Genomic DNA, 24,916 nt, shown 5'->3' with positions numbered 1-24,916 from the left:
TTTTATCATTAAATACAAAGCTGTAAATAAAAAAATAAAATTCTTATCAGATTAAAGAAGTTCTCTTTTTAACCGTATTCAACATGGATAATTTATTCCTGTCTTATTAACCTGGGTACCTTTTAAAAATATGTTGAAATATTACAGATTTAACTTTTTTTAAATCCTGCTAGTATGATTAAATACATTTAAAATGTACTTAAATGTTAAATTTTAACATTTTAAATGTTAAACTGATTTTAAATGTTAAACTAACTTTTCAAACATTTTTGAAATAAGCCCTCCTTTAGCACATGATGTATTATTTTTATGTAACATGTCTTTGCTTTGCTATTTGACTTACAATTTTTACTTGCCTTTGTGTTCAAGTAACCTACACTTTATTATATATACACATAATATGTATTAATTATATGATTATGATTTTATATAGTACATGTTATATATGATTTTATATAGTACATGTACTTTACTGCCACGCTTGACAAGCTTGGATTTGACAGTTTGATCCCTGAGCACACATGGTAGGAAGAGAAAACCAATTCTAGCAACTTGCCTTTGGACTTCCAATAAATGTACTCTTTTGTCTGTTGGCACATGGGATTTTAACTCTCAGGCTGGCCTTAGTTTTCTTTTGGTGGTGGTAAATGGAGGTGTTAACATCCAGTATAGGACTCCTATTGCCTGTGAGATTCTACATTTAATCTTAGCTGAAACGTGTTCTGAAACTAAAAATGTGGCTAAGTTTCTAATTTATATTATTAACACTGAACCAGAGTTGCTGTTGAAGCAATGACTTTGGTTTTAGGACATCTTGCTCTAGTCACAACCTCTTCAAACAGTTTGCACTCACTGTGGAGTGCCATGACAGTGGCCATGACAGTACTTGGTGATTTTTAGATGATCCTACCTGTGTTGCTGCTATCCCCACTCAGAGCATGAGTGAGGTCATTTTTCCTTGTGCTTTAACAAAAACTGCTAGGCAGGAATCTGTGCACATTTAAAGCTTGTGATTGGTGGAACTGGAATCTGTGTACAAGTTTGCTCTGACAGTTTCATTGGGCCAGTCTGAGGCTTCCCTTCTATGTACAACTACCCCCTGGGTTGCAACTTTTGGCTCCCGTAAAATTTAGTGTCTGTCTCTGTCTTTGCCTTTGTCTCTGTTTCTTCCTCTTTCCCCCTTCCTCTTCCCACCTCACTTTCCTTCCCTCTCTTTCTTCTCCTTCCCCCTTCCCTCTTCTTTTCCCTTCTGCCCCCCTTCCTTTTTTCTTTCTTGCCTTCCTTCTTAGAGCTCATGTAGTGCTGGAATTACAGGTATGTGACACTATGTTAGCTATTAGATGTGATTGTTTTATGTTAGATAATATTCTGTAATGGTTAATATTGTCAACTTGATAGAATTTATAATCCATCACCGGGGAGACAAATCTCTGGATGTAGCTATGAAGGAGTTTCTAGATTAGGTTAAAGTGGGAAGAAGACAGATCCTAAGTTCAGATAGCACCATTTCATGAACTAGGGTCCTGAGCTAAATAAAAACGAGAGAGGCCTGGAGAAATGGCTCAGTAGTTAAGCAGAGAACTGAATTTGAATCCTAGCACCCATCATGGCAGACTCACAACCACCAGCTCTGGGATCTGATACCCTCTTCTGGCCTCTATGGTCAATCATACTATATGTGTGGGCATGTGCATGCATGTACACACAAAATTTAAAAACATAAAAGTATTGTTTTTAAAGGAGAAAGTGAGCCGAGTACCAGCTTTCATTAGTCTTTGTTTCCTGAATAGGAATTCAATCTGACCAGTTTCATTGTATTCTTAATACCATGTCTTTCCTGTGCTGATAGATTGTGTTCCCATACTGAGATCCAAAATAAACTTTTCCTTTCCAAGCTAATTTTTGTCACTTATTAAATCATAGCAATGAGAAAAAAAAAGTCCTTTTCAATTCTGTGAATATAGTAAGGGTTTTTTCCCCCCCTTTTCTTTTCTTTCTTTTTTTGATATTGGAGTTTGAACCTAGGTTTTTGTACATAGTAAGTATATACTGTGCCCTAGACTAAACCTGCAGCCCTCTAAATCTTTCCGTCTCTGTCAGCCTCTTTTCTTCATCTCTTCCCATCCATCCATCCATCCTCCTTTCTTTAAACAGGGTCTAATTGTGTATTTCAGGTTAGCCTTGGGCTGTTTCTTCTTTTACCTCAGCCAGCCCTTTGAGTGCTGAAGTTCTATGCTCTATCTTGCTTGGCCCACATCTGTTTTTAATCACATTTCAAAACACATTTTCCCCTTCTGGGCTCTGTGAGAGTTTCTAATAATTATGTGCTTGTGCTTTACATATTTTATGTTTTATTTCACAATGAATAAATCTTAAAGACTCCAGAAACAATTTAATTTCCTACATTTCTCCATATGCTAAAGGAGCATTTTAGATAGATTTTAAAGACTTGAATACAGAAAGCAAAATCATAAGGCATATGAAAATATAGAAAAATATATATCTTAGGTCTCTCCAAGGCTACTACTAGGTTCAGTACTTCAGAGTCTAGGAGGACTCAGAACACTGAACAGATATTTGTACTCTTAGATTTATTACAGTGAAACCCCCAAAGGGAAAAATGTATGGAGTGAGTCTGGAGGAAACCATGTGCAAGCTTCCAAGACTCCTTTGCTGGCAGTCACACAAAACAGGCTTTAATGCCTAATTCCTCTCCCATTGAGTTGATGAGCTATGACATGAGTGAAATGGTGTCTACTAGGGATAGTCATCACAGACTCAGTGTCATTCTTGTCATTTGGAACTGGTCACATTGACACTATTTGCCCAATGTAACAGAATTCTCCAAGAAGTAGAATAGTGTTTAGCATAAAGTATATTGTTTGTATAAACAATTCAGACATGGTGAGCCATTCTTACCTGAATGGTGAGAATGCTCTTGTCCATGTTTCCAGATGTCAGTTCTACTGTGCTTTTCTCTATACATTGTAATTTTTAAAACAATGATCTTGGCATGATAAACAAAATTTTAGGCATGGCTAGAAGAAACTAAATATAGCCATAAAGCAAAGTAATGGTAAATTGAACTGTATTTAGACACTGAGAAAAGAAAAAAGACATCTGGAAAAGAAAAAAAAAAGCTTTATAAAGGGTCAGAAGGGAAACTAAAAAGTGGTTTACTATATGGGGAAAAAGTGTTAAATTTTACTTGGCAAATATGTAAAAAGCTCTTATAAAGGCCAGCAAGATGGCTTAGTGGATAAACTTGCTTGCTGTTCAAGCTTGCTGATAGCATTTTGATCCCTAGATCAAAAAGGTAGAAGGAGAAAACTGACTCCACATATGCACTGTGGCACAGCTTTTCCTCCCTATCTTTACCTCTTCTTCCCTCCCTCCTGTCTTCTCTTCCACCCCTTACTCTCTCACACACAGTAGTGATAGCAAATACAATTAAAAACCTTTTATAAATAATCAGTAAACTGAGCAGTGGGTTTGTTTATCTATACTCCCCATATGTAGGAAGCTGAGACTGGAGGATCACAATTTCATTGCTTGCTTAAGGCATATTGTAAGTTTTGAAATACATATCTTATATGCTATGTGTAAAATCTGAAAAGAGATTTATCATTCTAAAGGCCTAAGATAAAAATTTATGTAAATTGAGGCCTAAGATAAAAATTTATGTAAATTGAATGCCAGCAGCAAACCACTGAACTGAGAATAGGACCCCCGTTGAAGGAATCAGAGAAAGAACTGGAAGAGCTTGAAGGGGCTCGAGACCCCATATGTACAACAATGCCAAGCAACCAGAGCTTCCAGGGACTAAGCCACTACCTAAAGACTATACATGAACTGACCCTGGACTCTGACCTCATAGGTAGCAATGAATATCCTAGTAAGAGCACCAGTGGAAGGGGAAGCCCTGGGTCCTGCTAAGACTGAACCCCCAGTGAACTAGACTGTTGGGGGAGGGCGGGGAGGGTTGGGAGGGGAACACCCGTAAGGAAGGGGAGGGGGGAGGGAGATGTTTGCCCGGAAACCGGGAAAGGGAATAACACTCGAAATGTATATAAGAAATACTCAAGTTAATAAAAAAAATTTATGTAAATTAAAAGAGGAAAGGGAGGCCAGGTTTGGTAGCGTACACCTTTAGTCCCAGCTCTTAGAAGGCAGAGATAGGCAGTTATTTGTGGGTTCAAGGCCTGCCTGGCCTGCAGAGATCCAGGATGGTCAGGGCTCTGTAGAGTCTCTGTCTATAAACAAAACAAAAGAGAGCCTGTCTCAAAACAATAACAAGGGAAAGGCAAAGTATAAATTAATGTTATGTTCTAGTTTTGAGATTATGTAATATTAACATATGAATAAAAATAGCTGTCAAAAATGTTTCCTGTATTTGAACTGGGGACATATGAGCCTCCTTCAGTGAAATGCTTGCTGTACAAGCAGGAAGACTTGGTAGAGATCCTCCAGCATCCTCACAAAAGCCAGAGGGTGGCATGTAGTTGTAATCAAAGTGGTGGGTCACTTCTGGGGCTTACTGATCAGCTCAGTTCACTGAATTGATGAGTTTCAGATTCAGTGAGAGATTTTTGTCTCAAAAAATGAAATGGAGAGTAGTGGAGGAAGAGAACTGTTATTGACCTCTGACTTCCTCATACAGTGGGTCTGCACATGGATACAACCCCCCCCCCATTGAATCAATTACTTTTCCTGTTGCTATAATAAAATTTGTAACAAAAGCAACTTAATGAAGGAAGAAAGCACACAGGCACACAGGAATTTCAGCTAGCTGGCCACATTGTACCTACAGTTGGGAAGTAGAAGTGAGTGGCCATATTTAATTCACTTTCTCCTTTTTCAACTCAGGATCTCAGTCCATAGAATGGTACTGCCTGCATGAAGGATGGGTCTTCTCATCCATGTAACTGAATTTAGAAGCTTTTTTATTGATGCATTCAGACTTTTGTCTCTCAGGTGATTCTAGATTTTGTCAAGTAGACAGTATTATCTCTTTTTCTCTCACATTCTCACTAACTCTCTTCCCCCTCCTATCCCTCCACATTTAGCTGATTGTTTAAAGGGAAATATTAATGTTTAAAGGGAAATAATAGTGTCTCCAACTTTTTGATAAGCAAAACAGTGGGAGTTTTGAGTAGAAAAATATGAAAAGATGGAGCTTTCTCCTGTTTCACATTCTGTTTATCATCTGTTAGAATCTACTGTGATAATTAGGAGAATATCACTTAGCACTAACAGCTTATGAAAGAAAGATAGATGTGAGTTTTAGATTCCCTTTGAATCTTCAGAACATAAGGTTCTATCTCTTCCTAATTTTGAAAAGGTCCTTTTGTTGCTATAACAGAATACTTTAGATAATTTATAATGAAATGCCTTTCATTTTCTTGCTTTTTTTTTTTTTTTTTGTCCCTCTTCTTGAGACGGAACCTTACATATCTTAGGCTAACCTTGAACTTGTTATATAGCTAAGGATGTCCTTGAAATTAAAATACTATTGCTCACACCCCCTAAGAGACATCATGTTTGATAAAATGTAGTACTGAACTTTTTACCAGTGGATCCATACACATCCTCTCACCCCAGTATTTCTGTTCTTTCTGAAAGCTGGAAGTCCACATTGAGAGGCTTTCAAATGTTGAGGTTCTTTTTTTTCCTTTTTTTTTTTTTTATGTCATACCATGTGGAAGAATAAAAGTACAAGAGGGTCACAATCTTAGGAAGAAAAATACCTGTATGTCCTCATATGTGGATCCTCATGTGTGGATCCTAGGTGTGTGCATGTGTGTTTAGGGATGCACTTATACCACATAATCACATATATGGAGGTCAGAAGACAACTTGCAGGAATTCTCTCCTTCCACCTTGTGATCCTGGGAATCAGCTCAGGTACAGGCTTGGCAGCAAGTACCTTACCCTAGGAGCCATTTCTCGGTACCCTGCTCCCCTCTTTAAGATAGACTCTTGGTATGAGTAGGGCAGCCTTGAACTTCTTAGCATCCTGACTCAGCCTTCATCATGCTAGGATTGCAGGACTAGGTTAACCACACCCAGCTTGATTAGCTTGTACTTAAAAGAACATTGTTTCTAAAAGATGACCTGAGTAGTTATACATTGATCCTTTCTCAATTGAATGTGGAACATTTAACTGCCTGCTTGAGAAGTAATAAATACCCTTGTATGATGTTTGGTAATTTTTATATTATCACATTGCATTACAAATGATTATATGAAAAATAACTATAATATATGTCCCTTTTTAACTTTGTCATAGATTTTTCTAGGTTAATTTTAAGAAAATCTAACTTTTTGTCTTGTCTGTAAACAGTTTTTTCCTGCCTAGGAGCTGTAGTACACTGAAGAATATGCTTTTTACTTGGACCTTTCACAGATGTAGTGGCTGAATTCACCATTTCTAAGGAGCAAGTTCTAGGACAGCCAAGGCTACACAGAGAAATCCTGTCTTGAAAAGCAAAAAAAAAAAAACAAAAAAAAAAAACCCCAAAAATTTCTTTTACAATAACATTCAGTGTTTATTAAGTAGAATCATCTTGTCAAGTATTCCCAGAGTTTACCTGCTTCACTTTCTTTGTTCTAGTTTCCTTTCTTAAACTAAACTTGAACTTTACTTGGGATTTTATTAGGCTTTTAAAAACATTTTATAGATTATTTGTGAGTTTCATATCATGTGCCCCATCCTGCTCATCTTCTTATCCCCTCATATCTGCCCTTCACCCTTGCAAAACTCCCCCCACCCCAAAAATAAAACACATACTTAGTTGTGTTCACATGCACGTGTGCTCACACTCCACCACCACCACCACCACCACCACCACCACCACCACCACCACCACCACCACCACCACCACCACCACCACCACCACCGAAACCCCAGAGCACAGAAAACATCTCTTGGTGGAAGCTGTAGTATGTCAACAGTGTGGCCCACTGTACATGCCTGTGTCCACACATTGTAAATATCTTTTGCAATGAGTCATTGGTCTGGTCAAGGTCTCTGGCTTCTGTGTCAGCATCAATATTGGATCCTCATTGAGACTCCTCCTGGTTATACTGTTGTTGCCCTGTGTCATGGAGATCCTGCAGCTTTGGAACAGCAAGACTGGGCCTTTCACCAGTCCCAACCATTCTCAGATGGTATAGATTTTGGGGTGGGCAATTCTAATATTATTATTATTGAATGTCTTTTGTTTCCCAGTATCCTGTTCAAGACTGCATTTAATAGTTAACCCTAGCCTCTCTGGGGCAGTATCTTAGTTTGCCTCCCCCAACCCCCTACCTTTTCACGATCTTGGCAGTATTGAGGAGTACTGATCAGGTACCCTATAGAGTGTCTTCCAGTTTGGATTTTCTGATGTTTTACCAGCAAATAGACTTGGATGGTGGGTTGTTGAATGAATACAAGAGTGCTAAAATGTCTGTCTCGTTACATCCCATCCTGCACACATTATATGATATGACTGCTGAGAAAAATGGCTTTTCTTGGGCGAGAGTATTTTTCCATTGTAAAGTTAATATATTTCCTTCTGTTCTAAGTAGAAACTAAATCCAGGGTACCCTGAAAAGAGAAAGAGGACAGGGATGAAGTATACTTCCTTTAGGAATATATTATTTTGAGTTCTTCCATAAGAAAGATTTACCTTTTTTCTTTAGTTTGTTGACATCAATAAAGACCTATGTGGGTTTTCTAATTTGGCTTTTTAACCCAGCCCTATACAATTTATTGTTTTCTGTTAGTTGATCTAGTATTGGCTAGCAGGAGTTCTTTCAGGTAGATTTCAGTACCTTTTTGACATTTTCATCTCTAGTACTATAAGATGTTCCAGGCTTCTTTTTAAGTCTTTTTTTCCTGTCCTAAGCTCTAGAATTATTTTCCCAAGAAGTCTATCTCCTTCTATTATATTTAAATTATATTTAAATTATATTTAAATATATTTAATTATATTTAAAATAAGATTCATGTTGGATACAGGGCTTGTATGTTTCTCTGTGTGTGTTGCTACTGCTGTTCTTTCAGGGCTCACTGATTGATAGATCTATCTACTTTCTTTCACAGATGGAATATTTGAGGCAAACAAAAAAGTAATTCTTGGGGCTGGAGAGAAGGTTTTGTAGTTAAGAGCACTGTTCTTCCTAGCATCTATATGGCAGCTTACAACTGTCTGTAACTCCAGTTCCAGGGGACCTGATACCCTCACACAGACATACATACATATAAAATACCAATACATATAAAATAAAAAAGTAATTTTTAGTATCTGTTATAAAACTTAGCTAGTTATCAGTCAGTGGGTAGTCTGAGTTTCATTTATATGATTCCTGATGCCTGTCTTTTGGCTAACATTATTTGAAGTAAGTTTCAGTAACTGTATTAGCTCATCTGAATATTTTTTCATTTTTATCACTAAGTAGTAAAAATTTTCAAAAATAAATTTTAAAATTGAGGTATAGTTGGCATGATGCACTGATCAAGAGATAACATCTTTTCAGCTCATTCCTACTGATAATTTTTTTTTTACACACTGATTTGTGGTGTGTGTGTGTCTTTGTGTGTGGGTATTGTGTGGTGTAGTATTTGCCCACGTGTATTTTTGTAGTTATGTACCCTCATGCACAGGGAGCCCAACTCTATTAACTCCATACTTATTCACTTGAGATAAGGTTGCTTATCAGCAAGCCCCAGTAATCCTTTTGTGTCTGCTAGTTCACTTATAGGGTTATAGGTGTGCATGTGACTATACCCAGGTGTTTGCCTGGTGGTTTGAACTCATATCTTCATCCAAGAGCTTTTACTTGCTGAGACATCCCTATCTCTTTTTCAGACAGTTATCTTGTTATACAGATAAGCCTGACCTTAAATGTAGAGTGATCCTCCTGCCTCAGCCTTTCAAATGCTGAGTTACATTACAGTCAAGCACCACTGTGCTCAGTGCTTCTTACAGTTTTTATAAGAGCCTTTGAGAAATAAATATCTCATTATGGTACTTTTTTTTTCAGTGCTGAGGTTCAAACCTATGACCTCATAAATGCCTAGTATTTAAAAAATTAACAGTAATTTGCAATCAGGTATTTGGCATTTGTGTGAATTCTCTTCTTCATCACCTTCCCCTCTGTCCTATATAGTACATAGGTCAAAGATATATGGTGGCTTGTTTAATAATTACTATCTACATTCTGTTGAACATACCCCCATGGTCTTGTCTAACATGGTTCTCACTATGGCTTTCCTGTGGGATACTTGTCTCTGATTTTCTAGTTCAGTCCCACCATAGCAGTGGTCATTGGTTTTGTCTTTGGAGAAACTTCATCAGTTTGTCCCTGAATCTGGTCAAAGTTCCTCTGTTGTGTTCTAGCCAGGTTTATAAGATTACTTAAAAAACAAAACAAAACAAAACACTTTTTTCTTAGTAACTGACTCCTTCAGAAAGACTAACTGAATTACTCTGGATTATTCTCCTTTCTAGAGATTAAATGTCTAAAAACAGTTGTACATGGTTAGCTAATAGACCCTTTTTTTAGCAGTACAGTCACAATCATATGTCTGTGGGGCTAGTCTGCTTCAAATTCTTGACTGAAGGATCTGCAGTACAGAAAAAAGAAATAAGCTATAAAAATAGGCTTGTTTATGTTTGGTTTGCCAAATTTTCTTGTTTTCTTTTATATTATAGATCAGCTCGAACGGGTCTTTTTACGACTTGGCCATGCTGAAACAGATGAACAGTTACAAAATATTATATCTAAATTTCTTCCTCCTGTTTTGCTCAAACTGTCCAGCACCCAAGAAGGAGTACGGAAAAAAGTAAGCATGTTGGGGACCCTTTAGGGAAATAAATGATGAATAAGTGAATATATATATATATCATGAAGTGAGTTTTTTATTTTCATGTTGGAATGTAGGTTCATGATCCTAATTAAAGCTTTCCAAATGTATGGTAAGTCCAAGAATTAGCTTTCATAATGAAAGAGCTTAAATGCCTACCTAGTACAGCTGCCTTCACTACTTACTGCACTTGTTACCAGTGTCAGGTAATTTAATCAGGATAATTATCTGGACTGATTGAAAACTGAATATGAAAGCCAGTTTAGAAAGGGGAAATATTCTTTAATCATTAGTTGATGGTGAATATATCCTTAAATAAAGGTAAAGATAACCAAATAAGCTTTTTGAAAGCAAACTATTCATAAATAAGACTAGACTTTACATCTTCAAAATACTGTTTCAAAAAGCTATATAATTATAATATCACTATTTATTTTTAAATTATTCTGTTTGGAGCACTTTCCCCTTTAGTTTGTAACATAGTTTATTATTTCTTTTCCAGTATATTTGTGACAGACCTTCTGGTCTTGCAGCTGTCATCGGGTTTCTTCCCTTGGGATACTATAATTGGTTGACATTGACTTGAATGTCTACCCTAAGAGACTCTGATTTGCTTTCAATGGGAAGAGTATCTCCCAGAATGTCTTTGTTGCAGGAAAAGATGGACAGTCTTGACATATACTTGTTATTTTTATTTGCTGTTAATCCTTATTTGCTGAGGTAGAGTGTGATTGATTGGTCATGCCATTTTCCTATTTAAAGCCCTTCAGTGGATTTTTCTTGCTTTCAGGGTATCAAAGGCCTTTTACAAATTGATCTTTACTTATTGTTGTTAGTCTGGTTATTTACTGAATTAGGATTTATGGTATATGCTATATTTGCTTTCCTCTTGCTGAGACAAAATATATAACAAAAGCTAGTTAAGGAAGGAAGAACTTATTTTGGCTCAGAGTTTAAGAAAGGATGATTAGAAGACATAGTAGCAAGAATATGAAGAATATGAAGGCAAATGCTCATATTATATCCACTCAGTAAGAAGAGAGTGGGTGGAAAGTGTGGCCTGTCTATAAAGCCAGAAGATCTGCTCCGCAGTGACCAACTTCTCTTAGTGAGATGTCCTATCCTCAAATGGTTTTATTTTTCAAAATAGCATCACCAACTGGGTACCAAGGAATAAAATATATGGGCTCATGGGAGCACATTTTACTTTTGCTGAGAGGGAAGAAGAAAGGAGAAGATGAAAGAACAGGAGGCCGTGGTTATGGTAGATGGAGTTCTCTTGGTTGACAAGGAGATCCACCAGATTAAGAAATGGTGGACTGAATGTGATTTCCCTGGAACTAAAGAGGTCACAGTGGATGACAGAATGAGGGATTGGAGGAAACAGGATTCTAGGGCACTGATTTGAAAGGGTGTTAGCGATATCTTTACTTGGCTGCTGGAGATTTAGAGTGGAAGCCCAGAGGAAGTAGCCAGAGAACCATTTAGACTGAGTATTTTTAGTAGATTGTAAAACAAACAAACAAACAAACAAACAAACAAAAAAACCCCTAAAAACTCAAACTTGTTTATATAAGATATTTTTATTTCTTTGTATTTGATCTTTTTTTTAGGGTAGAAAATCATCTATTCCTAATCATTACTAATTTTTGGTTATATACCGTTCAATTCTGTTGTACTATTTATCCTATTATCTTTTCAAATGGAGACTTTTATTCTTGTTCTTAGGTTTCTTTTTGTATGTATGTATGCATGTTTATGTGTGTGTGTTTGTGTGTATGTGTTTACATGCTTGTATATGCATGTGATTACATGCTTGTATGTGCATGTGATCACACATATGTAATAGCTAGAGATTGATGTTGGGTGTCTCTCCTAGTTGTATACCACTTTTTAAATATGCTTAAAGATTTTTAAATTTTCATTTTGTTTGCAAGGATGTTTTACCTACATGAATGAATGTCTATGTACCATGTGGATGCCTGGTGCCCACTGAGGCTAGAAGAGGGCATCAGATCCCCTAGAACTGGAGTTACAGATGGTTGTGAGCCTCTAAGTGGGTTCTGGGAATTGAATCTGGGTCATCTAAAAGAGCAGCTTATAGCTCCCATGCCAACTTCCCATTCCTTTCTTATGCTTTGAAGGAGGCCTGATCTCTTACTACACCTGGACCTCTCTGATTTGGCTAGACTGGCTGGCTAGTGAGCCACAGGGAACCTGCTGGCTTCATTTCCCCAGTACAGGCACATGTGGCATCATGTCCAGCTTTTTTCTTTTTTAAAATATGGATTCTGGAAAAAAAATGAATTCTGAGAGGTTGGACTCAGGCCTATGTAGCTAGCATTTTATTGATTGAACTGTCTTCTCAGTTCTTAGCCCTAGTTGTTATTGATTATTTTTTTTTTTTTTTACTTATTCTTTAGTGGTGTTAGGTGATTTTTAAGGATAAAGTAAACATACTTCAGTGTTTTGCTAAATTCTATTATAATCCAGATCCTACTTTTATTTACTCTGGATTTACTCTGGATTTCAGAAAGATATAATTTGCTATATTTTTTTAGACCCTGATTCTTTTTAAAATCATTTTTCTCCTTGAAGTTTATTCCTTAGAACTCAGTGTTCCTACTACATTTTCTCAGAAGTACTCCTTGATTTGGCAAACCAAGTATATCTAGAAACAGTAAAATCTTATATTTTACATTGTAATAATCTTGGTATATTGCAAAACATAGATACTGTATTTCTGATTCTGATACATCCCATTAAAAGATGAAGTAGCTACTTCTCACTAAAATAAGTAATATCTAAGAAATGAATTTATTTTTAAGATATGATTGATAATTCCAGTTTTGTCTTTGCTTTAGGTAATGGAACTGCTGGTTCATCTGAATAAACGCATAAAAAGCCGTCCCAAAATACAACTTCCAGTAGAAACACTATTGGTTCAGTACCAGGACCCTGCTGCAGTTTCCTTTGTCACGGTGAGAGTTCTTTTGAAATGTTTTTGTTTTGTTTTGTTTTTATTTTTTTTATTTTTTTTATTTTTTTTGTTTTTTGGCTTAAGTCAATCTTCTCAATGTTTAGTTGATGCCATCAATGTATATTGGCAAACTTAAAGTTTCATTCTTAGACCATACCTAACTGAAACAGTTCTTTTAAAAAAAAAAAAAGGTGTGTTATTTTCTCATGGAGTACTGATTCACAGGTACTACTGCTTCAAAGAAGTTAGAGGAACATGATAATGAATGGCCATTTATTGGGCAAAGAAATGTTGGTGAATAACTGTAAGGTATTTAATATAAAAGAAGAATGACTTTACTTACGTAGAATCTGAACAAGTTGGTCTCAAAGAAATTAAGAGTAGAATAGCGGTTATCAGAAGTTGGGGAAAATTAATTGCTAGGTACTAAGGTTAGAGAACAGGAACTTCTGTTGTTGCTCAGTTAGAATGACTGTAGGTAATCAATACTTTACATAGAGGTGCCCAGGATGATGATGGGACTTGTAGTTCCTTTGACTTGTTCGGTTTTTTTTTCGCTTGAGCTCAGAAGTTTAGGAACAGCCGGAACAAGTTATGGAATGCTCTTCTTGAACAGCAAAAGTAACTCACAGAAAGCTATAAAAAAAGGCTCTCAAGGTTTCGCCTTAATGAAATGATTAATATTTAAGGGTATGTTTAACCTAATGGATTAATGGATAAAATGTATACATAAATTTAAGTGTCACATGGTACTCTATAATGTGTATACTTTTTAAAAAAATTGCAGTACAGGAGATTAAGTCAAGGGACTTTTGTATCTAAGGTAAGCATTCTAACTGAGCTATATCTCAACCCAGTACATATAATTTTTGTTTTTATGTAAATAAGAGTGATTTAGTTCTTAGTTTATGAGGCAAATCTGGAAAGAGAGAAGGGTTATAGAATATAGGCACAGTACAGCGATTCTCTTTCTGATGTGTGTACTCAAAAGATACCCTCTTTTGTAGTGCAGTAAACCTGAGACTGGCAAGTATTCCTCTTCAGTTCATGAAAACAAAGTTTAAAAAATGTTGGTGTTATATGATGACAGATAGTGTTTTTTCCTGGCTCTTGTAAGTTTTCACAGTGGGGCAAAATTTCCCAAATTGTTTTATCAGGAGTCACAAAACTTTTGGGAGGTGCTGTGTTTGTTTTTGACATATAAGTTCCATTATAAGACAGTATCTTTCCTTTAAGCAAATACAAACATTGAAGTCAGTAGCTATGCCAAACAGGAGGCCTTATGAGGCTTGTTCATTTTTGTGAAGAGTCCTTCAGATTAGCAACTATCCTATTTGTAAGTGTGGATTTATACTCATGAGTTTTATTCAGGTGTAAATTTTGCATGGGTTATAGAGTTACTGACCACATGTGCAGCGCCCAGCTTCCCTGGCTTACCTGTCATCCATTGCTGAGTTGTTACTGGATTGAGGAAACCACAGAGTGCTGCAGTTTCTAAAGATGGTTTTAGTAACTGACCTGTGAAATGGAAGCTTGAGATTTATTAGCATGTGATCTCGGATTAATACAGCAAACTGGGAGATCTGATGATACTGTTTGCTATTCAGGTTTAGATAGGCTAAATGGTTTTTCTTCCTAGCAATAGTGATTGCACATGTGACTGCTTTACCTTTCTTACATAAAAAGCTGACTTTAAAACAAACCGTTTGAAGAAGTTGTGCTTAAGTTCTTCCCCTGAGATGAGTCAGTTGGATAAGCTGTAATAAACAGAAGACGATTCTTGTGATGCTTTTGTTACAGCTGTAACTTTCTGTAATTAGACTTTTCTTCCATACTCACTTGCTTTCTCTTACTGCATTAGAATTTTACTATAATTTATGTTAAGATGGGCTATCCTCGCCTGCCAGTGGAAAAACAATGTGAGCTGGCCCCTACACTTCTTACTGCCATGGAAGGGAAACCTCAGCCACAGCAGGACAGGTATGGCTCCCTCACTTCTCTGCTTCCCATCTGTAAGAGTCATCAACCTGTGCCTTTTGTATACTGGTCACATTTGGTTTTACTTGGCAAATGGAAAGACTTGGGATTAGTTACCTGAAGGATAGTTGAATTTTCTGTGATATTTTAGTTACTGTTTTATTAGTAGCATTATAAAATTCTTCATATGAATAAAAAAATGTGTAAGACTGATGACATTTTTCTAAATTTAACTGCTTCAAACTTTTTTGTTTTTTAAAGTTTATGTGAGGTTAAAAATCTTTTTCTTTGATTTGTTTTTCTTTTCATCTGGAGAGATGGCTTGGTAGTTAAGAGTGCCGTCTGCTCTTTCAGATGATCCAAGTTCAATTCCTATCACTCACATAGTTCTTGCAACTACTTGTTAACTCCAGTTCCAGGGCATCCAGCGTCCTTTTCTGGCTCTGGACACTAGGCTATCTTTGTAGTGTACATACTTGCATGTATGTGAAATACTCATGTATGCATTAAATAACTCAAAAGAACATTTTCCCTTAACATTTCTGTATTGATGGATAAAACATTTCTTAGCAAGTTTGAGAAGCAATAGAGTCTCGTTAATATAGGCACTGGAAAAAATGAAGGCCTTACATGACATCATTTGTATGTGGGCTTAGTGAAGACATCTTAATCTCAGACCTGTCAATGAGAAAGTTTCCAGTTCTGGTTTACTTGTCAGTCAATCAATTGTTTGATAATGGTCTTGGGGATCAAACTCAGGGCCTCACAAGCCTTGCTCAAAAGACTACAGCTGTTTACAATCAGATTAATAATTGAAGCAAATTTTTATTGAAAGAATATGTTGAACTTTACTTATCTTAAATGTAATATGAAGTACCTTCTGGTAAAGTCAAATCTACTTTATACACATTTTTCTAGATTTTTAAAGTGATGAACCATGTTGGCTAAATGCCAATTATCACCAATACTTTGAGATCTTTGTTCATTTGTTGCTTTTTTGTTTTTGTTTTTTGTTTTTTGGGTGTTTTTTTTGTTTGTTTTTTGTGGTTTTGAGACAGGGTTTCTCTCTGTAGTTCTCTGTGTTGTGGAACTTGATCTCTTAGCCAGCCTGATCTCAAATTCCTGAGTGCTGGGATTAAAGGCATGTACCGCCCCCATGCCCAGCTTAATACTTGAGCCTTTTATTTTTATTTATATGTTTTTTTTTTTATTAACTTGAGTATTTCTTATATACATTTTGAGTGTTATTCCCTTTCCCGGTTTCCGGGCAGACATCCCCCTCCCCCCTCCCCTTCCTTATGGGTGTTCCCCTCCCAACCCTCCCCCCATTGCCGCCCTCCCCCCATAGACTAGTTCACTGGGGGTTCAGTCTTAGCAGGACCCAGGGCTTCCCCTTCCACTGGTGCTCTTACTAGGATATTCATTGCTACCTATGGGATCAGAGTCCAGGGTCAGTCCATGTATAGTCTTTAGGTAGTGGCTTAGTCCCTGGAAGCTCTGGTTGCTTGGCATTGTTGTACTTTTGGGGTCTCGAGCCCCTTCAAGCTCTTCCAGTTCTTTCTCTGATTCCTTCAATAGGGGACCTATTCTCAGTTCAGTGGTTTGCTGCTGGCATTTGCCTCTGTATTTGCTGTATTCTGGCTGTGTCTCTCAGGAGCGATCTACATCCGGCTCCTGTCGGTCTGCACTTCTTTGCTTCATCCATCTTGTCTAATTGGGTGGCTGTATATGTATGGGCCACATGTGGGGCAGGCTCTGAATGGGTGTTCCTTAAGTCTCTGATTTAATCTTTGCCTCTCCCTTCCCTGCCAAGGGTATTCTTTTTCCTCATTTAAAGAAGGAGTGAAGCATTCACATTTTGATCATCCATCTTGAGTTTCGTTTGTTCTAGGGATCTAGGGTAATTCAAGCATTTGGGCTAATAGCCACTTATCAATGAGTGCATACCATGTATGTCTTTCTGTGATTGGGTTAGCTCACTCAGGATGATATTTTCCAGTTCCAACCATTTGCCTACGAATTTCATAAACTCGTTGTTTTTGATAGCTGAGTAATATTCCATTGTGTAGATGTACCACATTTTCTGTATCCATTCCTCTGTTGAAGGGCATCTGGGTTCTTTCCAGCTTCTGGCTATTATAAATAAGGCTGCGATGAACATAGTGGAGCACGTGTCTCTTTTATATGTTGAGGCATCTTTTGGGTATATGCCCAAGAGAGGTATGGCTGGATCCTCAGGCAGTTCAATGTCCAATTTTCTGAGGAACCTCCAGACTGATTTCCAGAATGGTTTTACCAGTCTGCAATCCCACCAACAATGGAGGAGTGTTCCTCTTTCTCCACATCCTCGCCAGCATCTGCTGTCACCTGAGTTTTTGATCTTAGCCAATCGCACTGGTGTGAGGTGAAATCTCAGGGTGGTTTTGATTTGCATTTCCCTTATGACTAAAGATGTTGAACATTTCTTTAGGTGTTTCTCAGCCATTCGGCATTCCTCAGCTGTGAATTCTTTGTTTAGCTCTGAACCCCATTTTTTAATAGGGTTATTAGTTTCCTTGCGGTCTAACTTCTTGAGTTCTTTGTATATTTTGGATATAAGGCCTCTATCTGTTGTAGGATTGGTAAAGATCTTTTCCCAATCTGTTGGTTGCCGTTTTGTCCTAACCACAGTGTCCTTTGCCTTACAGAAGCTTTGCAGTTTTATGAGATCCCATTTGTCGATTCTTGATCTTAGAGCATAAGCCATTGGTGTTTTGTTCAGGAATTTTTTTCCAGTGCCCATGTGTTCCAGATGCTTCCCTAGTTTTTCTTCTATTAGTTTGAGTGTGTCTGGTTTGATGTGGAGGTCCTTGATCCACTTGGACTTAAGCTTTGTACAGGGTGATAAGCATGGATCGATCTGCATTCTTCTACATGTTGACCTCCAGTTGAACCAGCACCATTTGCTGAAAATGCTATCTTTTTTCCATTGGATGGTTTTGGCTCCTTTGTCAAAAATCAAGTGACCATAGGTGTGTGGGTTCATTTCTGGGTCTTCAATTCTATTCCATTGGTCTATCTGTCTGTCTCTGTACCAATACCATGCAGTTTTTATCACTATTGCTCTGTAATACTGCTTGAGTTCAGGGATAGTGATTCCCCCTGAAGTCCTTTTATTGTTGAGGATAGCTTTAGCTATCCTGGGTTTTTTGTTATTCCAGATGAATTTGCAAATTGTTCTGTCTAACTCTTTGAAGAATTGGATTGGTATTTTGATGGGGATTGCATTGAATTATTTGTATGTTTTTTGAGGCAGGGTTTCTTTGTGTAGCCCTGGCTGTCCTGGAACCAACCCTGTAGATCCAGGCTAGCTTCAAACTCACAGAAATCTACCTGCTTCTGTCTCCTGAATGCTGGGTATTAGGAAATCAAGGCAATTCCCTAAATTAAGATTTGTTCTTAATTGGTACCAAAGACGAATAGCTCCTCATATAATTGCCAATTTATATTAAGTGTTCTTTGCCATGTTTTTTATTTGCATGTATAAAAATTGATTTATAAAGTAGCTGCAATAAATACAATTTTTCTTTCAGCTTAATGCATCTTTTAATACCAACTCTTTTTCACATGAAATACCCGGCTGAATCATCCAAATCAGCTTCTCCATTTAATCTTGCTGAGAAACCAAAGACTGTGCAGCTGCTCTTGGACTTTATGCTGGACGTCCTTCTGATGCCTTACGGGTGAGTCAGAGTGACAAAGCCAAGCAGTGTGGTTCTGAGAGTGTGCTCTCTGGGGATTATGTACTGCTTTAAATGATTCCGCTTACTTGTGACATAGCTCTGAGGATTTGCATCAGTCGTAAATGCTGAAGTCCAGCTCTCCATACTGGCTGTATAGATGAAGTAATGCTGTTGTGAGTTTAGACTTCACCAGTTCCAGCTGAAGTAAATGCTGAGCTCCTAGTTCCATGTACCTGTAGGAAATCCTATCTGGCTTTTCTTTTTCTTTTTTCCTTGATGTCCTGAAATCTCTTTTGCACTGCTACCATTTAGTTGTGGATCTGTTTGGCTCTTACTACAATTTTGTTCTCATAGCTTCATTTTCTGATTCACTTTCTTTAGTTAGTGTACAAAATGAGATGTATATTGTACTTATGTGCATATCATCAGACCTTGCTTACCCCTCTATGTCTTCAAAGAGCCCTGTAGAGTTGCCTGATTCTTAGCACAGATCTTGTAGCACATCTTAGAACCATCTTCTCAATAGTACATGTATTTAGTGGTTCATCCTCCCCTCCAAGTACTTTCTACCTTATTCTTCAAGGTAATGCAGTTCTCACTTTACGATGTTTCTCTACAGTGAAAAGAGCAAAGTCACTTTGGAAAATATCTCTTACTGGCTTGATGTCAACTCGGTGTCTGACAGACATTTCTCCTCCTGTGTAGACATATTTGCTCTACTTTCTGTGTCCCTCACAACTGCCACGAACCACCTGTGTAGTACTTTGTGTTTTTATCACATTGTGGACATTCCTCTTTCTGAATAGTTTGAAGTGTTTTAGCACACTTTTGAATCTGGCCTAGCTTCCAGATTGTGCTCTGCCATTAGCCACCCGATTTGGTCTTGTTGCTAGAGCTTGTTTTCTAAACGGCTACTTTTATTCCATTTTTTCCCTGATCTTGAGTGTATGTGCACATAGAGAACCATGCACACGCAGCAGAGACGAGAGGTTCAGGCTGTATGATCTTTCTCTTCCAGTTTACCCTCCTGCTGCTCCTCTAGTTTAATAGCTTGACTTTTCAGGGCCTTCACTGCAGGCAGGAAGCTGAGATGGTGAACTGGAAGTGGGGTGAGGCTATAAAAACTCCCATATCTCACCTTCAGTGACTTCACTTCCTCCTGCAGAATTCCACCTTATGGTTATGGGATGTAATCTTCCCCAGAAGCACCAGCAATTGGGAGCTCATTCAAACCACCACAGCTTCCAAGCTTTCAATTCTTTACTTATAATGAGAATTTTCGTATCTATTATTATCAGTATAGAATTATATCAGTATAGAGTTAAAGGGATTTCAACTGTTTATATCAAATATGATTATGAGGAATAATAGTTTTAATTGGATAAAAAATGAACTCATTAGAGTTCTTATTTCTACTCTACAAGCTAAAAAGTATATAAGATAACAATAACAAGGAAATACATACAAAGAGCTTTGAATATATCATGAAAAAATTCTTAATTTTTTTTCAAATTTTCCTACTTTTAAAACTTTGTTATTATTCTTTATATCTGTACAGAGTATGAGTGGAGGTCAAAGTATAGTTTTACGGAGTTGGGTCTCTTACCTTTAATGGATTTTAGGAATTAAACTCAGGTTGTCAGGCTTGTGTGGCAAATGCCTTTAACCATTGAGCCATCTTGCCAGGCCCTGCCTTTTTCTCTTTAATGCCTTTTACTTTGGTTTTAACTTTTAGAATGTTATGTGCTTGTATGGTAGGCATTTGTGAGAGGCTTCAGTGAGTTTTCTTTTCTTTTCTTTTTTTTTTTTTGGTTCTTTTCTTGGAGCTGGGGACCGAACCCAGCACCTTGCGCTTGCTAGGCAAGCGCTCTACCACTGAGCTAAATCCCCAACCCCTTCAGTGAGTTTTCTAATGTGAATTACAAAGTAAGGAAAATAACTGTAAAAGCTTTGTTTGGAGCCTAGAACAATACTAACTCATAAGCCTTGTGGAGTCAACAGGCTTATGTCTGTATTTGTCATTAAAAAAATCAAAATGCAGTGAGTCTGTACTAATTTATCAGACAATAATATGTACTTGGAAATGGCATAAACATTTTGGACTTCATTTACAACTGCCTCAAGTTATTGGTTCTTCTGATTAATTTGCTGAAGATATAGATACCTTTGTGATTTTTATGCTGCCAGGCAGCCTTTAATCCTCACAGAGGCAGGTGGATCTCTGAGTTTGAGGCCATCTTGGGCTACAAAACCAAAATAATAACAAAAGTGATTCTTACGTGGAAAATTTTATTTTAGTTGTTCTTCTGGCACAGTGATGCTAGAAGTGACTCTTTAATAGAGTTCTACATGTTGTGATGACCCCAACTATGATGTTACCTTTGTTTCTATTTCATAACTGTAATTTTGCTAGTGTTATGAATTGTAATGTAAATAGCTGTATTTTCTGATATTCTTAGGCGACCCTGAGATAGTCATTTTACTCCCACAGGGAGCATGACCCAAAGGTTAAAAACCTCAGCTCTAGCATAATACTGTACACGGACAGTGAGTGTTTTTTGTATATATGTGCATATATATGCACAAATGCATGTTTTTAATAGAGAGTTAAAGTTTTATTTCCTTTTCAGATATGTGTTAAATGAATCCCAGAGTCGCCAGAATTCATCTTCATCACAGGGTTCTTCTTCAAACAGTGGGGGAAGTTCTGGAATTCCGCAGCCTCCCCCAGGAATGAGCTTTTATGCAGCTAAACGAGTTATTGGTGACAACCCGTGGACACCTGAACAGTTGGAACAGGTATCACACAGTTTGTTCTTTATAGGAGTTATTGGCCCTGAACGCTTGCCCCTATGAGGTTCATGGAAGCATGTGCAATGTAATTCCTGTATATTCAGGTTCTCAAAAGAATATGTTGGAAAGGAGCAAACTATGTAAAACGTTCTTTTCTCCTGTCATTTATTTGTTAAGCCCTAGGGATGGGGGGGAGTGGGAAATGATCTTAGGTTTTTCTAACATTGTTCACATCTTTCAAATACTATGCATAACCCATTTTATATTGAGCAAATTTAGCTTTCTGTCATTTTAATTTATAACTATAGGTCTTAATTATGTAGCTCCTTTGATGCAATTAAAATACAATATATCTTCCATTATTCAATTTTTTAGGGCTTTACATTTTGTGTAAAGTGAGGAACCTCTATACGTCACAAGTGACAATGTGGGGAAAAGCATGACTCCCTTTTATATTTCTTCTTGGGGTTTTAAAATTGGCATTAAGAATTTTATTCTGGATTTAAACAGGACACAGATGTTCTCTGAGCAGCTTTTAAAAATGACTGGTGCTCTACAGAGAAGGTGCCTCCCTGTGTCTGTCACCAGGCACCTCAGGGAAGAACAGAGATCAGTATGTAATTATTTTGGAATTCAAGCAACATGGGTTAGTCTTCCACTCCTTCCTTTACTTCTCCATAGCAGTCTCAGTGGTGTGGTCCTTTTCTTTTGGGAATGTGAGTGATCATTGACAAAAGTGCTTTCAGGAGGGGAAAGAAGCAAGTGGCATTCTTGCCACTCAGAACTGGTAGTGTTGTATTCAGTGAGGACTATGACTGATTAGATCTACCTCATGCTTATACACCTCTTATTCCCCCTAAGCCATAGTGTGAGTCTGGAGACCACTCTAATGAGTGTGACCTACGGCAGGCACTATACTGGGTACTTTGAGAACACTGTCTCATTTAATCCTCACAGCAACTAATGAGGTAGAGAAATTAAGCTCCTCTTCTAAAAGGTACGGAAGTTGTGAGATTCACCAGGGTCTCCTTTGTGTTACCACACTCTGAACCTAGTCCTCTGTGAGGCTTAAAGCTGGTTATACTGGAGAGTACTAGTTACTGCTAGTATTCATTTATGGTCTTGAGTTGGTCATTGCCTGCTGAGTTTAAAGGTTTCTGTATATGTTTTGTCTGTTTCATAATCTGGTGCTGAAATGAATAGTTTAGCTTTAAAAACAAAAACTTCTTAATTTTGAACACTGTTTTTTCTCAAATCAACTTTCTTTCTCTCTCCCTCTCCTCTCCCTTCCTCCCTTCCTCCTTTCCTTCCTTCCTCCCTTCCTCCCTTCCTCCCTTCCTCTCTCTCTCTTGGTTTTTCAAGACAGGGTTTCCCTTTGTAGCCCTGGCTGTCCTGGACTGTCTCTGTAGACCAGACTGGCCTCAAACCCAGAGATCCACCTTCCACTGCCTCCTTTGAGTGTTGGGCTTAAAGGCATGTGCTACCACACCTGACTAAATATTATCCATTCTTTTTTAAAAATATTAAAAATATTTTTATTTTTTTCTGATTCTAAAGGTAAAGGCTTAAGTAGTCAGGAATAGAATTAAAGGGTGCGGGATATGTAGCTTAGTCGATAAGAGAGTTTATCTAGCATGCATGAAGCTGTGGTTGAGGCCTGGCACTCCATGACTAAAACATGGTGGTGTATGTTTAAAATCCAGCACTCAGGTGTGAAGGCAAGGACATTCAAAGTGATCACAATTATTCTTGGTTCATTTGAGACCCTGATTCATAAAAAAGAAAAGAAACCCCCCCAAACAGCAAAACCTCCCAAAAGAATGCTCAGTGGTAGAGTGCCTAGCAGGCGGGTGTAGGGTCCTGAGTTCAATCCACAGCCCTACAAGGAAATGATGTAACAATCCGCCTCTAGTTCTGCCTCTTGTCTGTCTGTCTGTCTCTGTCTTTCTCTCTGTGTGTGAACAGTTTTATATAATACATTTATATTTGCCATATAATAGTTTCTTTCTGTGTGTGTGAACCATTTTATATAATACATTTTTATTTGCTACATAATAGTTTAGTCTTTTTACTACATAGTCTTTGAAGATTAAAGAAAAATTTGTCCTTTTACTGATTGTATAAAATTTAATTATGTAAATTATGTTTTAACTTGTCTTTTATTGATGAGACTCTTGTCATTTTTAGTTTTTAGTATATTTATTTTCATTACATATTGTATATTTGACTTTTATAACCATCCCCTTTGCAGTTTATTTAGTGAAACTGTATCTCTTATAATTAAGTTCTGCTGAGTAGACCTTTTTTGTCATCAGCTACATTTTTTTATTGGCATTCTTTTTCATTTAATTTTTAAAAATTTCTCATTTAATAATTGAATATTTTATTATTCCTAATTCATACATCTGAGAATTATTATGTAACTGGTTTTTAAAGTGAGGTTAAAGTTTTACTTTTCAGGTGTATTTGTCCCAGAATGATTGGTAGTGAAGTTCATAGTTTTTTCACATTTCAGGAAATTCTTAGGATCTATTGTGCTTCATTGAGCAAGTTAGATTAAATACTACTCTTTGGATTGAGTCACATTGGATTAACTAGCGTGGGTTTGAAATCATAGTCTATTTTTAGTCTTAAAATAGAGGACAAGGATGTTAGCAGTAGAGTAAAACTGAAATGTGAGTTGTTCAGCTTTTTTTCTCACAAGCATCCATCAAACACTGTCTGTAATGAGTCACCTTTCTCAGGATGGAGACAGAGATGTTAAGTCCTCCTCAGTCTAGGAAGGTTGTGTGCCCTAGTTCGGAGACTCTTCATTTGTGTTGCCGTAGACTTGTCTTTGAAGCCTACCTTCATCATTTGTTGTGTGGTTAATATCTTAAGACTTGCCTCAGTTCCTTCATCTAAAAGTGTCTGTAACAATATCTACCTCATAGGTTGTGAGGGTTAAATGAAATTGTGATGGTTATGACATTTAGTGTAGTGTCTGGCAGATTATAAACCTAAGGAGGAGCTCTACTGTCCGTTAATCCGTGGCTGCGACCATGTTGATATGTTAAACAGTAGTTTTAGTGAGTGCGCTTTGTTTTCCTGACCCTCCTTTCTCCTTCCCTTCACGTATTTACAGTGCAAATTGGGTATAGTGAAATTTATAGAAGCTGAACAGGTGCCTGAACTTGAAGCTGTTCTCCACCTGGTGATTGCTTCTAGTGACACACGCCATAGTGTGGCAACCGCGGCAGACCTGGAATTGAAAAGCAAGCAGAGGTAATTACTTCCTTGTTAAGCTTTCGAAATCAAAGGGCCAGCGCTCTTAACCTTTTGCAGGGCTTTATGAAGTGATGTATTCAGCTTAGGACACTAGGACAAAGTGCAAATGCATTTCAGAGCCGAGATAGGTTAGGTATGTCATCCTAGGAAGTAACACTCACTGCTAGGCAGATAAAGCAAGAGTTAATGTTGACAATGATAGACCCAAGAAATAATCAACTTCTGATTTTTCTTCTGTCTCAAACCAGTTAAGATCACTTTTAATAATGAATGTATATGTGTTATAGTTGTTATAGTAAAAACCAGGTTTATTGAAAGAATTGC

General features: G+C 37.3%; 1 protein-coding gene across 4 annotated transcripts in view; it reads left to right on the top strand.

The window, feature by feature from the left end:
* Positions 1-24,916, top strand: part of Ecpas (Ecm29 proteasome adaptor and scaffold) — a 110,629-nt gene that overhangs the window by 19,512 nt on the left and 66,201 nt on the right. For 3 of the 4 annotated variants that reach the window (XM_056985549.2, XM_056985548.2, XM_056985546.2), the window contains 6 exons: positions 9,702-9,832; positions 12,718-12,834; positions 14,695-14,813; positions 18,383-18,532; positions 21,163-21,331; positions 24,450-24,589. In XM_056985549.2, the coding sequence (XP_056841529.1) occupies positions 9,702-9,832; positions 12,718-12,834; positions 14,695-14,813; positions 18,383-18,532; positions 21,163-21,331; positions 24,450-24,589 (826 nt within the window). The remainder of the gene's footprint in view (positions 1-9,701; positions 9,833-12,717; positions 12,835-14,694; positions 14,814-18,382; positions 18,533-21,162; positions 21,332-24,449; positions 24,590-24,916) is intronic. The other variant, XM_056985550.2, reaches the window with a different exon arrangement.

This window comes from Rattus norvegicus, chromosome 5, assembly GCF_036323735.1.
Source record: "Rattus norvegicus strain BN/NHsdMcwi chromosome 5, GRCr8, whole genome shotgun sequence".
Taxonomy (NCBI): Eukaryota; Metazoa; Chordata; class Mammalia; order Rodentia; family Muridae; genus Rattus; species Rattus norvegicus.
This window is presented reverse-complemented; position numbering and strand designations above follow the sequence as displayed.